Source organism: Mirounga leonina, unplaced genomic scaffold, assembly GCF_011800145.1.
Source record: "Mirounga leonina isolate KUSES-001 unplaced genomic scaffold, KU_Mleo_1.0 Mir_91, whole genome shotgun sequence".
NCBI lineage: Eukaryota > Metazoa > Chordata > Mammalia > Carnivora > Phocidae > Mirounga > Mirounga leonina.
This window is the reverse complement of record NW_023270839.1, coordinates 41,535,983-41,562,132: the sequence shown is the minus strand read 5'-3', so window position 1 is coordinate 41,562,132 and position 26,150 is coordinate 41,535,983. Positions and strand designations below refer to the sequence as shown.

At 36.9% G+C, this 26,150-nt stretch overlaps 1 protein-coding gene across 1 annotated transcript in view; it reads right to left on the bottom strand.

Annotated features, from left to right (window-relative positions):
• Positions 1-26,150, bottom strand: part of IQCH (IQ motif containing H) — a 38,584-nt gene that overhangs the window by 7,311 nt on the left and 5,123 nt on the right. Inside the window, exons 2-4 of the mRNA XM_034994483.1 lie at positions 24,141-24,269; positions 9,134-9,213; positions 6,831-6,869 (exon numbers count right to left, since the gene is read on the bottom strand). Of these exons, the coding sequence (XP_034850374.1) occupies positions 6,831-6,869; positions 9,134-9,213; positions 24,141-24,258 (237 nt within the window). The 5' untranslated portion in view covers positions 24,259-24,269. The remainder of the gene's footprint in view (positions 1-6,830; positions 6,870-9,133; positions 9,214-24,140; positions 24,270-26,150) is intronic.

The following is a 26,150-nucleotide window of genomic DNA, read 5'->3' as shown; positions in this document are numbered from 1 at the left end:
CAAATTCTGGTTGGAGATCAAACAGAACAAAATCGGGAAGATTTTTAAGAGGGATGGACTATATTTTCAGCCAAATGTGATATTTCCTTTTCTAGAGATCTATCTAAGTTTATTGCTGCAATGATTTCATCTTTTCTGCTAACTTTATAATATTTTCTGAGAGAATGCGACATAGTGAAGGACGGCCACTTGGAACAATCATGACTGATGGGTGGAACCTGCCTGGGGTCCGTACTGGGAACCTGGCAGGCGGAGTGTGAAAAGCAGCCTGGATTCCTAAATTTCTGAGAAAAGGCACATCATCATGTTCTCCACGTGGTAAAGGAAGAAGAGCAAGCCTCCAAAAGGACCTCAGTTATCACCAAAGTAAAGTTTGACGTTATGGTTTTCCTGAGGAAAATGTGTGTATAGCAAGTCTGTTGATCCCAGATGGCTAAGGAATACTTGCAAAATTCTTACAACATCCCACCTTGTCACCTTCTCTAAACCTACATATGGATGCTGCTTTATTTTCATTTGTAGCACTTATCACTGCCTGACCGTTATATTAAATATCTGCTTTTCTTACTAGAACATAAGTCCCAAGAGGGCAAAGACTTGGTTTGTTTTGTTCACTGCTACATCCCCAAGGTCTAGTACCCTGCCTGGCACATGATTAAAGGTCAATGGAGATTAGTTGAATGAATGTATGAATGAAGCTGATAGCCACTTAGGTTTACAGCACAAAACTCTTCTATGATCATACAAGTTATTTGCAAACTCATAGCTTGAGTTTTGACGCACTACTAGACTACTGAAAATGTCCATACCCTAAGGAATTCTACTGCGAGGAAGTAGCTTAAATACAAAGATGTATGTACAAATGGGGAAGATGTTCATGGCAGTTTTATTTATAACAGGAAATGATTTATTTATTAATAATTAGAATAGTTATTAATAATCTGACATTTATAATTTAATATCAAACAATAGGATAATAGCTAAGAAAATTATGGTATATCTTCAAGACAGATTATTATGTAGCCATTCAAAATGTTTTATGAAGACTTTTAAGTCCTATATATAAAGGCTTATGATAAATTGTTAGGGGAAAAGAGATGGGTCAGGGTTGAATATATTGAATGATACAACAGAGGGCCATGCCAAAGTTTAAATACGCCAAAGGGATATGATATTATGGGATTTTGTGTGTGTGTGTGTGTGTGTGTGCCTTTCTCCTTTCTGAACCTTCCAAATTTTCTATGAAGGATCAGGTCATAGTTTGATGAATGAAAAAGATAAAGTAAAAATAATTAAGATTATTTGGTCTCACTGATAACTTAAACTTTTTTCTGGTGTATATAAGTAAAATTGTTAGTCCATGCAATAGAAGTGTACACTTAGATGCCATGAAGATAGATAAAGACAATTTTGTGAGTATTTTTTCTCAATTACTTCTTACAAGAAAAAAAATATTGTTTTGCACATAAAACTGTATAATTTTCATTCACTTTGAAAGTTTCATGTCAAAAATGCATAGGTGAGGGTGGCATTTGCTAATGAATTAGAGAAAACAGAAATGGTTTTAAATGATGCCACAGGTTTCTGGTTTGGGATTTTCTTTCTTTTCTTCCTTTAAGAAGGTAAATTAAATAAGGTTTCATGAGGGAAAGTGAATCTAAAAGAGGAAAGAACAGCCCTAGATTTCCTTCTGAATCTCATCTTGTATCTTCAGGCTGTAGAACTCGAATTCTTGCCAAAGTACCACCTGCCCTCTCTGTGACCCTTTAGGACAGGACAAGAAAGGAGACTGCATTGTGCTGGGCACAAAGCCCACCAGGGAGGCATTCTCTGCTCTTCAAGAAGTAGGCTGATTTGGAAAAATGTCTATGCATGTCCTCTGCCCATTTTTTAATTGAATTATTTGGTTTTTTGATGTTAGTTGCATAAGTTCTTTATATATTTCGCATACTAGCCCCCTATCGGATAGATCATTCACAAATATCTTCTCCCTTCAATAGGTTGCCTTTTTGTTTTGTTGATGGTTTTCTTTGCTGTGCAAAAGCTTTTTATTTTTGTGTAGTCACAATGGTTTAATTTTGGTTTTGTTTCCCTTGCCAGAGGAGACATATATCTAGAAAAATGTTTCTATGGCTGGTGTCAAAGAAATTACTCCCTATGTTTTCTTCTAGAAGACATACAGATGGCCAACAGACACATGAAACAATGCTCAACATCACTAATCATCAGGGAAATGCACCTAAGAGCTGCAATGAGATATCACCTCACACCTGTCAGAATGGCTAAAATTAAAAATACAAGAAATAACAACTGTTGGTGAGGATGTGGAGAAAAAGGAACCCTCTTGCACTGCTGGTGGGAATGCAGACTGTGCAGCCACCGTGGTAAACAGTATGGAATTTCCTCAAAAAATTTAAAAATATAATTACCACATTATCCAGTAATTCCACTACTGGGTATTTACCCCCAAAAACCAAAACCACAACTTGAAAAGATACATGCCCCCCAATGCCTATAGCAACATTATTTATAATAGTCAAGATAATGGAAGGAGCCCAAGTGTCCACCCACAGATGAATGGATAAAGATGTGGTATATATATATATATACAGAATGGAATATTGCTGGGCCATAAAAAAAGAATGAGATCTTGCCATTTGCAACAATGGGGTCTTGCTCTAGAGGGTATAATGCTAAGTGAAATAAGTCAGTCAGAGAAAAACCAGTACCATATGATTTCATTTGTATGTAGAATTTTAGAAAGAAAACAAATGAACAAAGAAAAAAAAGACACAAACAAAAAACCAGATTCTTAAATACAGAGAACAAACTTGTGGTTGCCAGAGGGGAGGTGTGTGTGTGTGTGGGGGGGGGGGTTGGGTGAAACAGGTGAAGGGGATTAAGGGTACACTTGTGATGAGCACTGAGTAACGTATAGCATTGTTGAATCATTCTATCGTAGACCTGAAACTAATGTAATGTTAATCACACTTCAATAAACGTAAAGCAGTGGGCTTATTCCCTTTAGTAGATAGGTCACATGAAAGCTGAAACTGCCGCTAGATACCACCTGGTGGTTTTCAAAGTATATATATTTTCAAACCTGGAACACTGTTCAGAAACAATACAATCTGATGGTAAAGAGGGCCACAGTTAACACAGCTGCTGTGGGTTTGAGGGGTCTAGAGCCCCACCTCCTGGGAACTTCCCCTTTTTTCCTTTTCCTGGGGGTCTTGGGGTGAGCGTTGGAGGGGTCATGGAAGTTTTGTAAAAAATCGAGCTGGTCTGCAGATGGGGGGAAATGAGACTGGACACAGTGGTGTCACTGTCACATATGTTGCCTCATTAAAATAGTTCAACTGACTCAACTGTATAAAATAATCACGATTCTATAACATAAGGATAAAGAGTAATATGCTGGGGAAATACTAAAGAAAGTAACAGTGTAAGAATGACTAAGAAAAGCAAGACCCCAAAATTGACATTAAAAGGTTATCACCCAAACCTGTTCTTTCTATAGCAAAGAAGATTTTACAGCAAGAGGTATATCTTTCGAAATAGGATTTTCTTTTGTTTCTTCTTTGAAATTTGAAAAAGTTTTGAAAATACAGAAAATTATAGAAGAATAATATAAAAAACTGCCATGGGCGCATGTTAATCTTTTGTCTTCTTTGCTTTATGTGTATTATATATATATTACACGTTTATATGTATATGTATATTATATATATATCTGTCTGTGGCTCATAAATGTAAGAAAGCAAGCTACAAAAGCCCAGTGGTTTAAACCGGAGGAATCTACATGAGGATGAATTAGATAACATTAGATAATACAGAATATATATAATGTATATATGATATATATATCTCTCTGAAGCAAAGGAGACAAAAATATATATTTAAATCTTTTACATTTAAAAATATAGTTTATTTTATATATTTATAATTATTTATAAGATTTAGATATATTTCTATTATTTATATATGTGTTGAAATTTTAAAAAACAACACATAAGGTAGAATTGAAATCCTCTAATTCTTTTTAGCTCTTTCTTCTCCCTCCCCCATTTCCAGAAGCAGAACACACTCATGAATTTAACCTGGACCCTTACGTCCAATAAATATATTTGTTTGCTTGTTTTACCCATAAAAGAGATTTTTATTATCAAAATATTAATTGAAATTAAGTGGATCTTACCATATTTGTTATCATATTTATTATCATACTATTATATGTTAACATATTTATTAAAATTATTATGTTAACATACTTATTATCAAAATATTAATTGAAATTAAGTGGATCTTTTTTTTTAAAGATTTTATTTATTTATTTGAGAGAGAGAGAATGAGAGAGAGAGCATATGAGAGGCGGGAGGGTCGAGGGAGCAGACTCCCCACTAAGCAGGGAGCCCGATGCAGGACTCGATTCCGGGACTCCAGGATCATGACCTGAGCCGAAGGCAGTTGCTTAACCAACTGAGCCACCCAGGTGCCCAAATTAAGTGGATCTTAACATAGTTGTTAACATGTCTTTCTTGAGATAATAAAAAGATGTATTTGCTGAGAGAGACAATTTTAGCAACTTTAACCAGGTAAATTAGAGCCCTGAAAATACAGGCCTTAGATTTCTTGAAATAACTACGAAGTCCACCACTGTGTATTATCTTATATTCCTTGGATCCTTGTGCAGAGCCTGACTGACTCCACTTTATCCTTCCACTTCTTGAGTCTTGGTTATTTGGTTAATGAGCTAGAAGACAGAACAGTCTCTTAAAGTCAGGGCCACTGAAAGCAGACATGACAGCTGACGTGACAAGCACTGTCCTGAATGTGAAGGAAACAAATGAAAAACGACTAGAAATGGGTTCTCTGCATACGTGATACTGGGGAGAGAAAATGTTAGATTACATCAGGGAGGCAGAGATATGGGATCTTTTAGAAAGATTTCTACCAAAAACTATTGAAAGTTTAAAAACTCTCTAATGCGTTGGGGCTTTGGCAGTCACATGGCCCAGTTCTGTATGCTGGCTCTGTCTCTTACTAGGTGCATGACCTTAACTTCTCCGTAATTGGTTCCTTCCAGGAAAATGGGAATAATAATAGTACCTACTGCTCAGAGATATTGTCAGATGAGGTGAGCTAATCCATGTAAAGCATAGGAACAGTGGTCGGCACATGTGTGTAAGATGTGTGTAAGGTGCTAGTTAGGAGTAGTAGTGGTAGTGGTTGGGGTAGTTAGTAGTAGTTACCATCATAGTAGTGGTAACATTTGGAAAACTAGCGCATGTGGAAGAGTTCATAACCTTGTGTGTAGGAGGGTGGACTCTGGAGCCTCATTCTGTCGTCTGGATCCTCCGTACCCTTTCACCAACTATGTGGGCCTGGGGACAATGACAGTACAGAGGTTCTAGAGCTGCTGTGAGCATTCAGTGGATGTGGAAGGTGCCTAGTGCCATGTTCTAAGAACATGCTCAACCAACTTTTGCTGTTCTAAATATTCCTGATACATCATGCCTAGTGTTCTTAAAGCACATCCTATTTTTAAAGTGTAGAAGCAAGCTCACAATTTCCCTGTAGCAAGAAGTCAAGGGAAGCTGAAGGAAGGTTCTGATTGCATTGATTAGTTTATCCAGGAGCAATCTGTCTCAGTTCAGAAGGACTGTATGTGATCATTGCTGTAAGTACAGCTCTGTCTAGTCACAGCTCTGCAGAAGTACAAGGAGACCCAGAAGATGGGCTCTTTTTCCTTGGAAAGGGGTGGCTAAGCTCCCTCTGAAATTCTTTCTGATAAGACCCTTGAAGGAAGGGGGGCCTAGAAGATGTTGTTTAAAAATAGGCCAGTGAGGGTCACCTGGGTGGCTCAGTCGTTAAGCGTCTGCCTTCAGCTCAGGTCATGATCCCAGGGTCCTGGGATCGAGCCCCGCATCGGGCTCCCTGCTCTGAGGGAAGCCTGCTTCTCCCTCTCCCACTCCCCCTTCTTGTGTTCCCTCTTTCGCTGTCTCTGTCAAATAAGTAAATAAAATCTTTAAAAAAAAACAGGCCAGTGAATTCTGATAACAAGTGCTTTATAATTCCAAAGCATTTCCACACACATTAACAGAGCTAATAGAACAAATCTATGAGAGTTATTATCCCCATTTGACAGATGAGGAAAAGTGAGGCACTCAGAATTTAAGTGACCTGCTCAAAACTCCTCTATTAGTAAGAGAAGAATCCAGCTCTTTCCTGCTTCAAGTTCAGAACTTTGCTGACTCACGCATGACCCAGTGGAAGGTTCTTTGCTGGCACGTACTTGTCGGTGGGAACGATTTCATTCCCCCAATGTGTTTGTTACCTTATTGGTTTTAGGCAGCTTAGTCCTAAGTCCCATCCCCTTACCAATGACCTCATATATGCAGTGTGTATGCACGTGCACGTGTGTATGAACGCACACTTACACACACGTATGCCCATGCTGGGGGCTAAGTGAATTTTTTTTCACATTTTATTTATTTTCAAGTGGACTTTTAAAAGATGAGAATCGTAGATTGAGGTTGAAGACCATTGTGATTCAGCCAGATTTTGAGTATGCTAAATCACTTCTCTGGATTGAAGCCTGAGAAGTAATTCAGTCCTAACTGAAGGGGGGTAGGGAAGGTTTTTCACTTTAAGCAAACCTTTTTTTTTTTTTTCTGAAGACATGATCTAATTTCTTTTATAAAAGAAGAGCAGAACTTTTGTTGCAGTCTCCAGCTGTCAACCGGCCTCTCATACTTTTGCCCTGAAGCAAAAGGAAGGGACATCAGGTGACAAACCCCAAATTTCAACTAGTCACACAAATTACAGACCTTCCTATCATGAAGTCCTCTTGACCTTTTGCGTTTCCCCTACAATGAAGAATGAGACACAGTTTAAATCAAAATGACTCTCATGGGCAATTTTACAAAACAAATAGAAGCACAGAGCCTCCCCCCCCCCACTTCCCTCCCCCAGGTCCCCCCGCTGGGCCAGCCTGTTCCTTCTTTCCATGCAGGCAGGAGCTAATAATTAGAAAGACCTTTTCCACCCCAGACAACGCTGCCTTGCTTGCCAAGAGCCCTGTTTGATCTGAAGAGAGAGTTTGACGAAGTAAATATTTACCAAAACAGCTATAGTCAGATGCCAAGTCCTGCATCTAGGGTACACTGAGAGAAGTATTTCCAAGAAGGGGCTTCTCCGTGTGGCACCACACCGCCCGGTGGATGCTGATCCAGGTCTGTTCTAGCTCTGTCAGTGTTTCTGTGAGCCTTTTCACTTCCACGCTAGGACACTTCACGGAGTGTATGAATAATTACATTTACCATTGAAGAGTCAATTCAGAAATGTACCAGTTCGAGACCACAGGAAAGAGTCTTTAAATATTACTGCCTCAGCACTAGGGGAAAGCTTTGTGAAGTCAACAGAGAGGAAATTAAAGGCAGGGTTAATTAGCCCTCCAGAAGTGTCTTTATTAAAATAATTTTTTTTTCTGTGATAGATTGATTAGCGCAGAAAACCTAGTCATGTTTGTATTACCTGTAGATCTGTTGTCTATAACACTGTGGGACTGGAGAGCTCAAACGTGGTGAGAAGCAAAACAGGTGCCCCCGCCTGTTCCCATTATGCACATTAGCCCGTGGCCTTCGCACAGCCTGTTAAACAGCTGAATTTGAAACAATCGTGGTGCAGGCCAAACACTAGCCCGAAGGCCTGTCTGTCTAGGGATTTGGCCATTTACACTGATTTTTTTTTTTTACCCACATTTTTCATGAAACACAAATATTTGCCATGGCAACTGGGGTGTCACATGACACGCTGCTACATAAACAGCTTGGAACTCTCTTAAGGGGACACAGCCCATCAGTGCTGCAAATACAGGGAAAGCATCTCGAGGAAGATTTGGGCGTTAAGAAGAAGGTGTGGGGGGTGCCTGGGTGGCTCAGTCGTTAAGCGTCTGCCTTCGGCTCAGGTCATGATCCCAGGGTCCTGGGAGAAGAAGGTCTGGGAAGAGCAGGTAACAGTCTACTACATAGAGACTGTAGGATTCATTTCTTCTCTGCCACTCTTCCATTTCCCTCTCTTCCTTGCTTTTTTTTTTAATGGGAGCAGCTGTAAATAGGACCACATAGGGTAAGCCCTGAAAAAGACACTGCTAGCTCTCCTTTTTTCTGGCGAAAAGTTTCAATTAGCACAACTCTGTGGCTTATAAACCTAAAGCAAGCTTCAAAAGTCCAGCACATTTAAACCTGGAAAATCTCCATGAGGATTAATTATGTTGTACCGTGAGGTCCTAATGTTAGAGAATACAGAATTTCTTCCCTTTCCTCATTAGGATATCTGTGCAAAACTGGAGAGCTTGCTTTTTACCCTATGCTTAAAGACAAATGAAGTAGGGTAAAATCTCATAAGAACATACCCTATACAACACGAATTTGGATATAAAGCAATAGCTATCATATTCCAGATTCCTAGACTCTTGACCCAGTTAGTGGTATAGGTTGGCCCACTCATTTAGTTAATCTCACAATAATGCGACATGATTGAATTTTTTAAGATCCCGTGGATAAGGGCGCCTGGGTGGCTCAGTTGGTTAAGCGACTGCCTTCGGCTCAGGTCATGATCCTGGAGTCCCTGGATCGAGTCCCGCATCGGGCTCCCTGCTTGGCAGGGAGTCTGCTTCTCCCTCTGACCCTCCTCCCTCTCATGCTCTCTCTCATTCTCCCTCTCTCAAATAAAAAAAAAAAAAAAAAAAAAAGACCCTGCGGATAATGTCATGGTAGAATCTACTTGTACAGCAATCCCCCTTTAAAAATCAAATGCATCCCAGCAGCCAAAATAGTATTTATTTCCATATGAAAGGTACAACTCTATAATATGGTGTATTACTAAAAATCTCACTGAGAATACTGTAAATAACAATTTTCTTCTGTTAGAAGCATGAGGGGTGCCTGGGTGACTCAGTTGGTTAAGCATCTGCCTTCAGCTCAGGTCATGATCTCAGGATCCCGGGATCGAGCCCAGTATCAGGCTCCCTACTCAGTGGGGAGTCTGCTTCTCCCTCTACCCCTGCCCCCTGCTCATGCTCTCTCTCAAATAAATAAATAATCTTAAAAAAAAAAAGGAGTATGAATACCTTTGATCTTTGTTTCTTAGAAGAGAACTTCTTTGCTTCCACTGGAATCAGCTGTGGTTTCTGAAGTGTAGCGAAAGGGGCTGTGGATGGAGGTGGTGCATTGTTACCTCTTCCAGAAAAAGGCTGAGTCACTGGGTGGATGCTATTGGGTTTGCCACTTGAAAGTCAAATGGCTCTATCACTATTCACTATTGTCTTGCCTGTATCAATTCAATGAAACATTTGTGATCGTTGATTTCAAAAGGAAAGCAAAAAGCATGGGAGGGCAACTGTTCCATCAGAATATAAGGTCAGCTCATTTTGTGCACACTGCCCAGACAAAAAGGTACATTTTAAAATCAGGCACATTAGAGAGTAATATTGGTTATATAAAAACGTTTTGTGGGTGCCTGGGTGGCTCAGTTGGTTAAGCATCTGCCTTTAGCTCAGGTCATGATCTCAGGGTCCTGGGAGTCTGCTTATCCCTCTCCCTCTGCCCCTCCCCCTGCTTGTGTTCTCTCTCTCAAATAAATAAGTAAATTCTTAAAAAAAATGTTTCACTATAAGATCTCTTCAAATAGCCATATTCCCAAGTTCATCTAATAGGGAAGTTAATACAACTACACATGGTGGACTATTCTATTGTGTGGTCAGTAAAAATGATGATTCCGAAGAATTTAAATGGTTTGGGGAAATAATACAAGTGAAAAAAATACAGTAAATATCATTTTTGAAATTAATTAAATCTCAAAGCAACAGTGTTTAGAGAGCACATCTGGTCCATAGGTGGGTAGGCCTATCGGATATCAATGCTTGGGAGATAAACCGCTTCTCCCCTGTTGCCTGGCAGCAAATCCAACTGCCCTTTACAAATAGCTCAAGTCTGACATTCTCAGGGGTGAAAAATCCTTACTCTACTCTTTACAAAAAAGAAAACAAATATAATTTATTTAAATAGTAAATTGAGTCAAAGGAGTGGGGCTTCTTTCAACTCCCTTAGTCCAACCCCTTTTCTGTCCATTTTGTAACAGCCATCTTAGGAAGAATGGACAGATACTGATCAAATACAGCACATTAGTACACAATTTGGAATCCCACTTTGAGTTCTCGGCTCTTTCACATTGCCTCAAGTTGGCTGCAAGCAATCTCTTTGGCCATTTCTTAAAAAGTAGCAGGAATTCCAGAGTCTAAATCACTAAAATTCATCTCCACAAAAGGCATTTGTTGGTTGCCTCTGACCAACCTGGTTTGACCTGGTTTTCTGTTTTCTTGGCTTTCAGGAAGCCTCCCTGCCATCCCCTTCCTGGAGCCTGGCAGTTGGCTAGAGTGTATGGAAACTCCATCTTAGGCCTACAAGTTTTGCCTTGACTTCTATGCTCTCCTGCCCTGTTGTTCACTTGGACTATGCCCTCCCACTTCTGAAGGCCAGTCCACACCCTGGACTTCGGCTGCTTGAAATCCACAGATTCACCCGTAAAGCCATGTTATTCCCAGTGTCTGCAGGCTCAGTATACTGTTGTTAAACTATCAGGTTCCTGCAGATGAGTGAGATTTATGGTTAAGTTCTCATGTTGAAACAAAACAGCAGCTGACAAGTTTTTGAGTAGGCATAATTTTGAAAGGATTTAGTAAAATTTTAATGAAATCTGGTAGATAAAGATCTAAAAGATTTGTAATTTCATATGGGTAATCCACAGTTAATAGTATATCTAAAATTTTTTAGAAGTTTTTCTTAGTTACCTGCAAAAATTCTGTCACTGAATTATAATTGCATGTAGCCTTAAATTTTGTGGGACACATGCATTTGAAGAACGTGCATCTCTAACAAAATTGTATCATAAGGTACTGCCTATATTTTGCTACTCAATTTTCCTTCTGGAAAGATCTGTATGATAATTAGAGTTAATGTCAGGGGAAAAAAATCTTGTCTTTCTGGACAACCCTGTATGCCTCTATGGTAGTTGCTGATATCTACCTGCACAATAGCCTTTCTTTCTTGCTAATTTTAAAACGTCATTTTTTTTCAATATGCCCAACTCCAAGGGATGCCAGATTTAGCAAACAAAATGTTTAGAGGACACACAGTTACATTTTAATTTTAAACAACAAATAATGTTTTAGCATAAGTATGGCCCAAATAGTAAATATATTTAATATCCAACAAAGAATTTTCATGAATGGATTGTACCAAGCATAACTTATTATATAAGAAGTCAGTATAGTATGTCCCAAATCCTAACCCTAACCCTAAACCTAACCCTATCCCTAGACATTCACTTTCCCAGCCTTTCTTAGAGCTAACAGTAGCCATGTGACCAGTGAGATAAAAGGGGAAGTCCATCCAGGGGCTTCTGGGAAGAGACTGGTAACCACTGTTTTCCCTTCTTCCTGCCTCGAATGTGTACGTTAAGGCCCAGATATGCAGGAGCCATCATAGAGCCAGGAGGTGGCAAGCATGAGGTTGAAATGAAACATCCAAAGAAAATAAAGCAGAAAGAGCTGTTTCGATTTTTTTGATGAGTACCACCAGCTGCCTACTTCCTGATTTCTTAAGAGTGAGACAAATGAACTCCTCATTGGTTAAGCCACTGGTAGTTAGGTTTTCTGATATTTGCAGTCCCATACATTCCTGGCTGGTGCCCCTTTCTCCCTCCCTCCTTGTCCCCATTCCATTCTTTGTCTTATTGTGTGTGCTAGGGCTTTGAGGACATGTTCAACGATGGTGGCAGTAGTTGTCGTTCTTGAACTATCTCTGCTTTTAATGGAAAGATGGAATGATCCTAAAGTTTGCCTACTAAGAATATTGGATCTGGGGTTTTGGCTGAAGGCAATAATCAGGGTCAGAAAATCTTCTTATACTTCTACTCTGCTCAGAGGTTTTTTCCCCCTATTGTTAATGTTGAGTCGCATTACATGATTTTTAAATTTTCACACATACAGAGATGATCATAGGATTTTTCTTTTTTAATCTGTTAACATGGCGAATTATATTGTTCAATTTTTCTAATATTGACACTTCCTCACATTCTTCCTCATCATGATGAAGGTAAAAAAAAACCCCCATACTGCTAACTTTTATTTAGAATGTTTGCCTCTATATTCCTGAGATCGAGCCATAATATTTTTCTCTTGCACTGTCCTCATCCTGTTTTGGTACCAAAGTTGTAGTAGCTTCATAAAATCAGTTGGCAAGCTTTTCTTCTTTTCTTTCTCTATGGAGTAGTTTAAGATAAGGATCACTGATCTTTTAAGTTGGTAAATCTTGCCTATAAAAGGCCTGAGGCCCTTTTTCCTCTGGTATATTTTTGTGAGCAGACATGTGTGCACATGTCCACATGTCTTGTTTAAGACAGATATATTTTTGACTACCAGTTCAAATGACCTAATGGTATTGTTTTCTCTAAGTTTCCTACCTTTTCTTGAATTAATTTTGGCAATTATTCTCCTTTCATTAAAAAAAAATTGGCATAAAACTATATACTATAATTTTTTAAAAATTCTATGTATCTTTTTTCATTTTAATATTATTTGTGCCTTCTCTTTTTTTAAATTTCAGCTTTATTGAGGTATAACTGACATATAATTTACCTATAAAATTGTAAAGTATTTAAAGTGTACAGTGTGGGGAGTTGATATATGTATACATTATGGAAGGATTCCCTCCCATCTAGTTAATTAACACATCCATCATCTCACATACTTATCTTTTTTTAATTAATGAGAACATTTAAGTTCAGCTCTCTTAGCAAATGTCAATTATTTACATTAGATCTTCAGACATAATTCATTCTATAGCTGAAAGTTTATACCCTTTTACCAACCTCTACCCACCTCTCAGTCCCTGGCAATCACTTTTCTACTCTGTTTCTATAAATTTGACTTTTAAAAAATTCCACATATAAGTGATACCATGTAGCACTTGTCTTTCTCTGACTGGCTTATTTCACTCAGCATAATACCCTCGAGGTTCATCCATGTTGTCTCAAATGGCAGGATTTCCTTCTTTTTTAAGGCTGAATAATAGTTTATATTTATAAAATAATTTTATTCTAATAAAATAATATATATGTTTATTATAAACATATATAAACATATATAACATATAAAATATATATTATATATAAAATATATGACATAAAATATATTATATATATAAAATATATATTATACATCTATAAAATATATACTATATATAAAATATATATATAAAATATATATATGTCACATTTCCTTTTTCCTTTCATCCATCTACAGACATGTAAATAGTGTCGATACCTTGGCTATTATGAATAATACTATAGTGAACATGGGAATACAGATATCTCTTGAGATAATGATTTTGTTTCCTTTGGTTGTAAGTGGGATTGCTGATCAGATGGTAATTCTATTTTTAATTTCTGGAGAAACCTCCCTACTATTTCCCCTGGTAACTTTACTAGTTTACATTTTCACCAACAGTACACAATGATTCCCTTTTCTCCACCACCTGCTCTGCCTTTGTTCTCTTGTCTTTATGATGATTGCCATTCTGACAGGTGTGAGGTGCTATCTCATTGTGGTTGTGATTTGCATTTCCTTGATGATTAGTGATACTGAGCACCTTTTCATGTCCCTGTTGGCCCTTTGTCTTCTTTGGAAAAGTATCTGTTCAGGTCCTTTGCCCATTTTAATTGGGTTATTTGGGTTTTTTGCTATTGGGTTGTATGAATTTCTTAATATATTTTGTGTATTAACCTTTTATTGGATTTGTGCATTGCAAATATTTTAGCCCATTCCAAAAGTTGCCTTTTCATTTTGTTGGTGGTTTCTTTTGCCACACAGAAGCTTTTTAGTTTGATATAGACTCACTTTTTTATTTTGGCTTTTGTTGTGTTTGCTCTTGGTTTCAAATCCAAAAAATCATAGAGCTTATCCCTGTGCTTTCTTTTAGGAGTTTTATGGTTTCAGGTCTTATATTGAGGTCTTTAATCCATTTTTGAATTAATTTTTGTGTATGGTATAAGATTGTGGTCCAGTTTCATTTTTTTAAATGTGGCTGTCCAGTTTTCCCAATACCATTTGTTGATGAGATTATCCTTTTCCCATTATGTATTCTTGGATCCTTTGTCGAAACTTAATTGACCATTAAGACATGGTTTTATTTCTGGGCTCTCTATTCTGTTCCGTTGATCTAGGTGTCTGTTTTTAATGCCAATACCATACTGTTTTGATTACTAAAGCTTTGTAATATTGTTTGGAATCAGGAAGTGTGACGTCTCTAGTTTTCTTCTTTGTTAAGGTTGCCTTCCCTATTCAGGGTTTCTTGTGGTTCCACATAAATATTAGGATTGTTTCTTCTATTTCTGTAAAAAATGCCATTAGAATTTTAATAGGGATTGCATCAAGTCTATAGTTAGCTTTGGGTGGTATAGCATTTTAACAAAATTAGTTCTTCTAGGGTGCCTGGGTGGCTCAGTTGTTAAGCATCTGCCTTTGGCTCAGGTCATGATCCCGGGGTCCTGGGATTGAGCCCCTCATCGGGCTCCCTGCTCTGCAGGAAGCCTGCTTCTCCCTCTCCCACTCCCCCTGCTTGTGTTCCCTTTCTCTCTGTGTCTCACTCTGTCAAATAAATAAAAAAATCTTAAAAATAAATAAATAAAAATAAAAAGTTCAAAATTAGTTCTTCTAATTCATGAACACAGAATCTGTTTCCATTTATTTCTGTCCTCTTCAATTTCCTTCATGAATATTTTATAGTTTTCAGTATACAGATCTTTCACCTGCTTCGTTAAACTTATTCCTAAGTATTTTATTTATGCTATTGTAAATGGTATTGTTTTCTTAATTTCTTTTTCTGATAATTCATTGTTAGTGTATAGAAATGCAACTAATTTTTGTATATTGATTTTGTATCCTACAACTTTACTGAGTTCATTTATTACTTCTAACCATTTTTTGGTGGTGTCTTTAGGGTTTTCTATACAGAATATATCATTTGCAGAGACAATTTTACTTCTTCCCTTCTGATTAAATACATTTTATTTCTTTTTCTTGTCTAATTTCTCTGGCTAGGACTTCCAGAACTATGTTGAATAAAAGTGGCAAGAGTGGACATCCTTATCTTGTCTCTGATCTTAAGGAACTTCTAGCTTTTCGTTATAGAGTATAATGTTAGCTGTGGGCTGTCATATATGGCTTTTATTATCTTGAAGTAAATTTCTTTTATATCCAATTTATTGAGAGTTTTTATCATGAAAGGATGTTGAATTTTGTCAAATGCTTTTTTTGTATCCATTAAGTTGATCACATGATTTTTATCCTTCATTTTGTTAATGTGGTATATTACACTTATTGATTAGCATATGTTGAACCATCCTTGCATCCAGGAATAAATCTCAATCGATCATGGTGTATGGTCCTTTAAGTGTGTTGTAAAATTGAGTTTGCTAATATTTTATTGAGGATTTTTTGCATTTTCCTTTATCAGGAATGTTGACCTGTAATTTTATTTTCTTGTCTGCTTTGGTATGAGGATAATACTGGCCTTATAAAATGAGTTTGGAAGTGCTCCTCTTCTATTTTTTGAAGGAATTTGAGAAGGATTGGTAAAAATTTTTCTTTAAATGCTTGGTAGAATTCACCAGTGAAGCCTTCTGATCCTGGACTTTTCTTTCCTGGGAAGTTTTTGATTACTCATTCAATCTCCTTACTAGTAATTGGTCTCTTCAGATTCTCTATTTCTTCATGATTCAAACTTGGTAAGTTTATGTTTCTAGGAATTTATCCATTTCTTCTAAGTTATCTAATTTTTGGTGTATAATCGTTCATAGTAATTTCTTTTTTTAAAAAAAATTTGCTTATTTCTTTGAGAGAGAGAGAGAGAGAGCATGAGTGGGGAGAGGGGCAGAGGGAGAGGGAGGAGCAGACTCCCCACTGAGTGCAGAGCCCAATGCGGGGCTCAAACCCAGGACCTTGATATCATGACCTAAACTGAACTCAGATACTTGACCAAGTGAGCCACCCAGGCGCCCCTGTTCATAGTAATTTCTTATGATCCTTAGTATTTCTATGTCATCACTTGTAATGTCTCCTCTTTCATTTCTGATTTTATTTGAATCTTCTCTCTTTTTTCTTAGTTTGTCTAGCTAGAGGTTTGTCAATTTTGTTTATCTTTTCAAAAAAACCAGCTCTTCATTTCATTGATATTTTCTCTTGTCTTTCTAGTCTCTGTTTATTTCCACTCTGATCTTTGTTATTTCCTTCATTATAACTTTGGGCTTAGTTTGTTCTTCTTTTTCTAGTTCTTTGAGGTATGAAGTTAGGTTGCTTATTTGAGGTTTTTCTGTTTTCTAAGTGTAGGTGTTTATGCTATAAACTTCTCTCTTAGAACTGCCTTTTTTTGCATCCCATAAGTTATGTTGTGTTTCAATTTCTTTTTGTCTCAAGATATTTTTTTATTGCCTTTTGATTTCTTCTTGACCTATTGATTATTCAGGAGCATGTTGTTTAATCAGCACATATTTGTGAATTTTCCACTTTTTCTCTGGTAATTTATTTCTTGTTTCATACTATTCTGGTTAGACAAGAAGCATGGCATGATTTCATTTATCTTAAATATATATACACATATATATATTTTTTAAAGAATTTATTTATTTACTTGAGAGAAAGAGAGAGAGAGAACACAGAGGGAGAGGGAGAAGCAGACCCCCACTGAGCCAGGAGCCCGATGTGGGGCTCGATCCCAGGGCCCTAGGATCATGACCCAAGCCGAAGGCAGATGCCTGACCAACTGAGACACCCAGGTGCCGCAGGCATTTTTCAATTATCTTAAATATATTAAGACTTGTTTTAATTTGTATTTCCCTAGTAACTAATGATGTTATGCATGCTTTTACTTATCTATCTACCATCCATATATCTTCTTTGGTAAAATTTCTCTTTTAATCCTTTGTTTATTAGGTTATTGGATTGCTTGTTTCCTTATTGAGTTTTGAGAGTTTTTTTAATATATTCTGGACAAAAATTTTTTATCGGGTATGTGTATTGAAATATGAATTCCCAATCTGTAGCTTTTCTTTTCATTTTCTTAATATTGTCTTTCAAAGAGTAGAAGTTTTAAATTTTGATAAAGTCCAATGTGTTAATTTTTTACTCTTATGAATTTGTGGTATTTAAGAAATCCAAGGAAACAAAAGTTTTCGCCCTTTGTTTTCTTCTAAAAGTTCTTAGTTTTAGACTTTACATTTATTTCTATGATCCATTTTGAGTAAATTTTTATATGTGGTGCAAGGTATGGGTCAAAGTTCTCTATATATCTATCTTCAATTGTTCCAGCACCATTTGTTGAAAAAGACTATCCTTTCTCCATTGAATTGCCTTTGCATCCTTGTTGAAAATCAATTGACCATGTATGTGTAGGGCTACTCCTGAACTCTCTATTCTGCTCTATGGATCTCTGTATTTATCCTTTTGCTAATAGCACATTGTTCTGATATCTATAACTTTATACTAACTCAGAGAACTTGAATCCTCCAATGTTACTTTTCTTTTTCAAAATTATTTTGGCTATTGTACCATGTTTGCTTTTCCATATAAATTTTAGAATTGGCCTGTGAGGTTCCACAAAAATATTCTATTGATCTTGATTTGGATTGCACTGAGTTTACAGACAACTTTGGGATGATTAACTAACAATATTGAGTCTTCAAATCCATGAACATGGCTTACCTTTCCATTTATTTAGGTCTGTTTGAATTTTTTTTTCATTAACATTTTGGAGTTTTCAGTATACACTATCTTGCACATAATTTTTTAGTTTCCTGCCTAAGTAATTATTTGGTATCATTTTAATGGCATTGTTTTTGTTGTTGTTGTTTTAAGTAAAGTGTACACCAAACATGGGGCTCAAACTCATAACCCTGAGATCAAGAGTCACATGCTCAATTGACTGAGCCAGCCAGGCATCCTGGTATTGTTTTTAAAAATTCAATTTCCAATTATTAATTTCTATTATATAGAAATTCAATTAATTTATATATATATATTTTTAAAGATTTTATTTATTTATTTAATTGACAGAGAGAGAGAGTGAGACAGCAAGAGAGGGAACACAAGCAGGGGGAGTGGGAGAGGGAGAAGCAGGGTTCCCGCCAAGCAGGGAGCCCGATGCAGGGCTCGATCCCAGGACCCTGGGATCATGACCTGAGCCAAAGGCAGTCGCTTAATCAACTGAGCCACCCAGGCACCCCTTAATTTTTATATATTAATCTGGTATCCTGAAACCAGGCTGAACTTTATTCTATTATCTTTTTTGGTAGATCTTTCAAATTTTCTATGTAGTAATCATTCTGTTTATATAGAGAGACAGTTTAATTTCTTTACTTTCTATTCTTTTCTTACCTCATTGTATTGGCTAGGACCTTCCATACAATGTTGAATAGCTGTGGTAAGAGTGGACATCCTTGCCTTTTTCCTGATCTTATAGAGAAAGCAGTTGGTCTTTCACTATTAAGTATGATTTTAGCTGTAGATGCTCTATATGAGGCTGAGAAAATTCCCTTTTATTTTTAGTTTCCTTAGTTTTTTTTTTAAATGTATTATTGTTTCATGGATGTTGCATTTTATTTTATTTTTATGTATTGAGATGGAGATGGTCATATGGCTCTTCTTTAGTCTCTTGAATATGATGATTTACACTGATTGATTTTTTAAATGTTGAAACAGTCTTGCATTCTTAGGATAAACCCTACATTGTCATGATATATTATTCTTTTTTTATATTGTGGGATTCAGTTTGCTAATATTCTGTGAAGGATTTTTACATCTCTTTTCATGTAGAATAACAGATTATGGTTTTCTTGTCTTCTAATGTCTTTGTCTGGTTGTGATATCAGGGTAATGCTGGCTTTATGAAATGGTCTGAAGACTGTTTTCTCTTATTCTATTTTCTAGAAGAATTTGTGTAGAATTTGTAATACTTCTTTCTTAATTGTTTGGTAGAACTCACCAGGGATGCCATCTGGAACTAGTGTTTTCTTTCTGAGAAAGTTTTGAGTACAAATTAAATTTCCTTAATAGATAAGGACTAGTTAGTTTCTTATTGAGTGAGCTTTGGTAGTATCTGTCTTTCAAAGAGTTAGTCCATTAGTCTAAGTTGTCCAATTTATGGTCATAAGGCTATTTACAATGTTCTCATATCATCCTTTAAATGTCTATAGGATTTGTAATGATGTCTCCTCTTTCATTTGTGGTATTGGTAGTTTGTGCCTTATCTCTTTTTATCTTTGGTAGTCCTTTGTTAGGCTAGAGGTTTACCAATTTTGTTGATATTCTCCAAGAAACAGATTTTGATTTCAACAAGTTTCTCTATTTTTATCTATTTTTAATTTCAATTCTTTTTACTTGCATTTCTATTATTTCCTTCTTTCTGCTTTTCTTTTTCTAGTTTCTTAAATTTGGGGCTTAGATAATTAATTTCAGATCTATCTTGCTTTCTAATATAAACATCTAATGCTATGATTTTCTATATAAATACTACTTAGATAAAATAGATAAAATAATACTAAATAAAACAAAATAAATATAAAATAAAATAGATAAAATAATACTATTTTATAGCATTATTGCTATATTTAATACTAAATAAAAATAAGTATAAAATAAAATAAATATAAAATAAAATAGGTAAAATAATACTATTTTTATCTATTTTCAATTTCATTGCCCTTTACTTTCATTTCTATTATTTCCTTCTTTCTGCTTTTCTTTTTCTAGTTTCTTAAAGTTGGGACTTAGATAATTTCAGATCTATCTTATTTTCTAATATAAACATCTAATGCTATAATTTTTATATAAATACTACTTCAGCTGCATTCTATAAATTTTGATATATTGTGTTGTTATTTTCATTCAGTTCAAAAGATTTTTAAATAACCTTGTGATTTCCTCTTTGACCACTGGGTTACTTAAAAGTATGTTCTTTAATTTGCAAGTATTTGGGAAATTTTCCAGATAGTTTTCTCTAATTCATTTCTCATTTAACTATGTTATGGTCAGAGAACTATTTTGTATAATTTCAGTTCTTTTAAATTTGTTAAGATTTTTTTTATGGTCCAGAATATTGCCTATTTTGTTGAAAGTTCCATATGCATTTGAAATGAATGAGCATTCTGCTATTTATTTTAATTCCTTAGATATGTTAAAATAGTTTGATAATGTTCAAGTCATCTATATTGTTATTGATTTTTGCTTCAAGTATTTTGAATCTCTGTTCTTAGGTACATACACAGGATTGTTATGTCTTTTTTCTGAACTGGCCCTTTTATCATTGATATCCTTCTTTATCCTTGTCATTGTGTCTTGTTTGTCTGATATTAATACAGGCAATCTAGATTTTTTGGATTATTTTTTGCATGGTGTATTTTTTTCCCCATCTGTCTCCTTTTTATTAATTTTAAATTTACACTAAATTGATGCCTTTTCCTATCATTTATTTTTGACTTTAAAAAAAAACTTTAAATTTGGACTACTTTTAGATTTACAGAAAATTGCTGTATACCCTCATTTAATTTCCCCTAATGTTAACAACTTTCATTCCATGGTACATTTGTCAAAACTAAGAAACCATCATTGGTATATCACTATTAACTAAATTCCAGTGTTCATTCAGATATCACTAGTTTTTATATTGTCCTTTTACTCTTCCAAGATCTGATCGGGATATCATAGTGTATTAGGTTATCATGTCTTCTTAGTCTCCTCTGGTCTGTGACAGTTTCTCGGTCTTTCCTTATTTTTCATGACCTTAATAGTTTTGAGGAGTATTAGTATTTTGTAGAATTTCATCAGTTGGGGTTTATCTGATGTCTTTCTCATAGTTAGACTGGGGTTATGGGGTTTTAGGCAGAATACCACAGAGGTGAAGTCCCCTCTGTATCACATCATATCAGAGGACATAGGCTATCGACATGGCATCCCTGGTGATATTAACCATGGTCATTTGGTTAAGGTAGGGTTTGCCAGGTCTGAACTGTAAATTTTCTATTTTTCCCCTTTCTATACTCTGTTATTGGCATATGAGTCAGTTAATCCAGTGCACTTTCAGCTTAATTCATAGTAGCCCCAAGCTGGAAACAAACCACATATCCTTCAATAGGTGAATGGTTTAACATCTGTGCTACATTCATATTATGAAGTACTAGTCAGCGATAACAAGGAACAAACTATTGATATAAACAACAATCTGGATGAATCTTCCAAGAATTATGCTGAGCAACAAAAACCAATTCCAAAAGGTTACACGATGCATGCGTCCATTTATTTAACATATTTAAAATGATCAAATTATAGAAATGGAGACCAAACTGTTGTTGGCAGGGATTGTTGAAGGGGTGTGGGTGGGAGAGGAGTGTGTGTGGCTATAAAAGGACAACATGAGATATCCTCCTGGTGAGAAAAATATCCTGTATGTTGGCTGTGTCGATATCCCAGTTGTGATATTGCACTAGAGTTTTGCCATACATTATTATTGAGGAAAACTGACTTAAAAGTGCAAGGGATCTCTCTGTATTATTTCTTGCAACTCTATGTGAATCTACAATGATCTCAAAATCAAAAGTTCCATTAAAAAAGGACACCAGTAGGAGAATGAAATGCCAAAACAGAGTAGGAAAAATTATTTGCAATACATATAACTGATAAAAGATTAGAATCCAGAATGTATAGATAATTCCTATAAATAACCCAGAAAAAGAAAGAAAACCCATTTTTCAAAAAATAGGTTAAAGTCTTAAATCACATTTTAAAAGAAGATACTCAAAGGATGAATACACCTACCAAAACCTGCTCAACTTTATTGGTCATCAGGGAAGTGAAGATTAAACCCACAAAGAGATACCACAACAAACTCATCAGGAGAGCCAAAATTTTTAGAAGACATGAAACTGAAATCAAGTGTTGACAAAGATATATATTATCTGGAACTCACATGTACTGCTAGTAGGAAAATAAATCAGCATTAACCACCTTGGAAAATCGTTTGGCAAGATCTACTAAATCTGAGCATATGTATACCCTATGACAAAGCAATTCTACTTTTTGATATGTATCCAGCAGAAATGCATATGTATATGCATTAAAAGACATGTATGAGAATGTTCGTAGTAGTAGTATTCCTAATGGCCCTATACTATAAACCATGAAATTCCCATCAACAGAATGGATACAAAATTGGGGCACATTCATACATAATTCATTCATACATTTATACATATTTATCCATAATGTCTCTGTTTCCCTCCTATCCATCAGCCAGTCATCATGGCTCTACCTCCAAAATTCTACCTGAATTTTTTCACTTCTCTTCATATCCTCTGACACCTCCTCAAATCCACTGTCATTTCTCATATGGTTTATAGACATAGCCTTTAACTAACCTTCTTGTTTCCACTCATGCTTCCCTATGATTCATTAGCTGTAAAGCAGTCAGAATGGTCTTATTAAAATATAAATCAGATCACTTCATCCTCTTGTTTAAACCTTTTAGTGGGCTCTTGTTGTACTTAGTTAAATCCAACTCTTCATCATGGTTTGAAAGGCTGCCATGCTAGTTCTGCTGTAGTGAAAGATGTTTACAGAGAAAGATCCTAAAATACATAGAGTGGTTTAAACAAATTAAGAGTTTATTCTCTCTCACACAAGAGTTGGAAGGAAGACAGTCCCAGGTTGGTAGGGCAACTCTGCCAGACTCGGAGATGGAACACAGAGTTCCACCTATGGCTCTCACGTGCTTGCCTATCACATCTGCCTCCCAGCTAGCCAGAGGGGAAAGGAAAGGGGGAGACCGTGCTCCTTTCCTCTTATGGGCTCAGCCCAGAAGTTTCCCTTCCTACTTCCGCTTCCATCCTCTTTGTCCAGAACCTGGTCACAGGGCACACCTAGCTGAAAGGAAGCCTGGGAAATGTTGTCTTTAGCTAAGCTGACATGTGCCCACGCACGACTCCATTACTGTGGAAGTAGGGAAGAATGAATATTGAGGACAACTCGTAGTCTCCACTCCAGGCTATGTCATATCATTCCTCTCTATTTTCCAGCCTCATCTCCTCCCTTCTCTCCCTGGCTTTTGGCTCTCCAGCCACACCAGCCTTGCTCGTTCCTTCCTTAGTCCTTAGGCCCTTGTATCTGTGCTGGCCTATATCTGGAATGCTTTTCCTTAGATCTTTACCTGACTGGCTTCTTCTGATCCTTTGTACCTCAACTCAAGCCTCATACATCTTCTGAGAGGTATTCTCTGACCCTTCCCTTAGAAGCAAAGTGACCACCTCCTTACCATTCTCTCATTCATATTGTTTAATCTCTAGCACTGACCACTAGCTCAAATTCTCATTTACTCACCTGCTTATTATCTGTTTCTGCCACTGGAATGTAAGCACCATGGGGGCAGAAATGTTGTCTGACTTATTCTCTGTTTGATCCCCAGCCCTTAAAAGCTACCTTTGATAAAGCAAGCATTCAACAAATATTTGTTGAACAGATGAGTTCATTTAGCCCAAAGCCCTTCATTTTATAACTGGGGAAGCTGGAGCCCAGAGAAAGTAAATGGCTTGCCTGGGCTTCTGCAAGTAGTTAGTAGAATCACAGGTTGACACTTTTCTTGAACACCCTATTTCATCCAGGCTCTTCTTTGAAGTCTCTTACATCGCCCCTCCACAACTGTTCCTTTGAACACCTGTAGCACTAGACTTTAACATCTATTGGGTTTTTATTCTATGCTTCCTTGTATTGTTATTTATCTTTGTTCTATCTGTCTTGTTTTCCCAACCAAGCTGCAAGCCCCTTGAAAATACCAACCTTCTGACACAACAGGCTGTGCGTAGGTATTCAACAAAGAGACTAAAGTTACTTTATTCAGTCAAGTGAAACTTAGAACCGTTACAGCTTTCATCTTGTCCTAACCTTGAAGATAAACGTTGGATACTGGAAGACTAGATTTAGGTGGGAAGTAATTCCTGAGTATCCCCAGCTAAGCATACAGGCAGGGCTGTCTTACCGGCAGCTGGGATCTTACGTGCTTCATCAAAATTATGCAGAGGAGCTGCTCTTGGTATAATGGGTGGGTTCTGAAAGGTAATCCTTGCTGTTGGTGGAATCAGTCCTCGTTCAATCATACTTAAAATCCCTGGGAAAGAAGGTTAGAATATGATTTTAACTCCAAGCATTTCTACAAAGTCTGAGATCTAGACGAATAGTCTTCTTATTTGTGAGAGCACATCTAGTGCCTTAATCCTTTGCATGAAGAAACCATTATAGTACTCGTTCGTTTAAGCCTAATATTCTAACCCAAGATAAAATGGCATTTCCCATAGAGGTTTTATGAAATAAACTTGTATTAAGGTAATTTCGGAGTGGGGCGCCTGGGTGGCTCAGTTGTTAAGCGTCTGCCTTAGGCTCAGGTCATGATCCCAGCGTCCTGGGATCGAGCCCAGCATCAGGCTCCCTGCTCCACGGGAAGCCTGCTTCTGCCTCTCCCACTCCCCCTGCTTGTGTTCCTGCTCTCGCTATCTCTCTCTCTCTCTGTCAAATAAATAAATAAAATCTTTGAAAAAAAAAAGATAATTTCGGGGTGCCTGCATGGCTCAGCCAGTTAAGCGTCTGCCTTCAGCTTAGGTCATGATCCCAGGGTCCTGGGATCGAGCCCCAAATCAGGCTCCTTGCTCAGCGGGGAGCCTGCTTCTCTCTGCCTGCCGCGCCCCCCGCAGCTCGTGTTCTCTCTCTCTCCCCTGACAAATAAATAAATAAAATCTTAAAAAAAAAAAATTTCATTTTAAGGTAGAAATATAATTTCAGTGCAAACTAAAACTTCTTTATACTTAACATTTTCAACGATTGATAATATTGTTATTCTTTTTAAAATTCAGAGAAATCAAGTACACGGTCTTCATACTAAGGAGAGGTTTTGTTCTGAAAGAAAAAAATCTATGTGCTTGTATCTATTCTCCTGTTGTTACAATGAGTCATATTTTATAAAAGAAAGTTATTTTTAGGGGTGCCTGGGTGGCTCAGTTGGTTAAGCAGCTGACTCTTGATTTTGGCTCACGTCATGATCTCAGGGTCGTGAGATTGAGCCTGGTATTGGGCTCTGTGCTGGGAGTGAAACCTGCTTAAGATTCTCTCTCTCCCCTTCCCTCTGCCCTTCACATTCCGCTCTCAATCTCTCTCTCTAAAAACAAAACAAAACAAAACAAAACAACAACAACAAAAGAAAGTTATTTTTAGACATTTCTCATGTCACCAAAAGATGTGATTGCTCAAATAGATGAATTTAGTGTAACTGGGCAACATGGATAGTATTAACGAACCTAATTTACAATCCCTAGAACTCATACTATGTCAGCATGGCTGGTACCAGGGCTTTTTTTTTTTTTAAGATTTTATTTATTTATTTGACAGAGAAGACACAGCGAGAGAGGGAACACAAGCAGGGGGAGTGGCAGAGGGAGAAGCAGGCTTCCCCCTGAGCAGGGAGCCCGATGCAGGGCGATCCCAGGACGCTGGGATCATGACCTGAGCCAAAGACAGACACTTAAAGACTGAGCCACCCAGGTGTCCCTGGTACCAGGGCTTTTGAAGGATAAGAGACCATTAAATAAACAAATAAATGAATCAATGAATAATTGAGCAAAGCCTTCTGTCAGGGCAATGCTTTCATTAAGGTGGATCTAGTGTGCTGAAGCCAGAAACCCAGAAACTCAGGGAGGATGTGAAATAAACTTGTGATAGGGCTTCAGCTTCTTGTTGCTCTCATGTAATAGGAAGAAAAGTAAGGAACTCTGGGTCTCAAGGATATCCTCGTCTGCAAGCTATGTACTGAGTTGAACTAAGTTGAAGAGGTTGACACAGATTCTAAGGGGAACAAATATGGTTTCTGTTTGCCTGAGGACCTCGATGATGATGTTATGTTGTTATTAAGAATGCTAAAGTCTAGTGTTACACGAATTCAGAGAAAGGATCACTGAGGGATTGGGGAGCTGGAGAACACTTGACTGTAAAACAATGATTC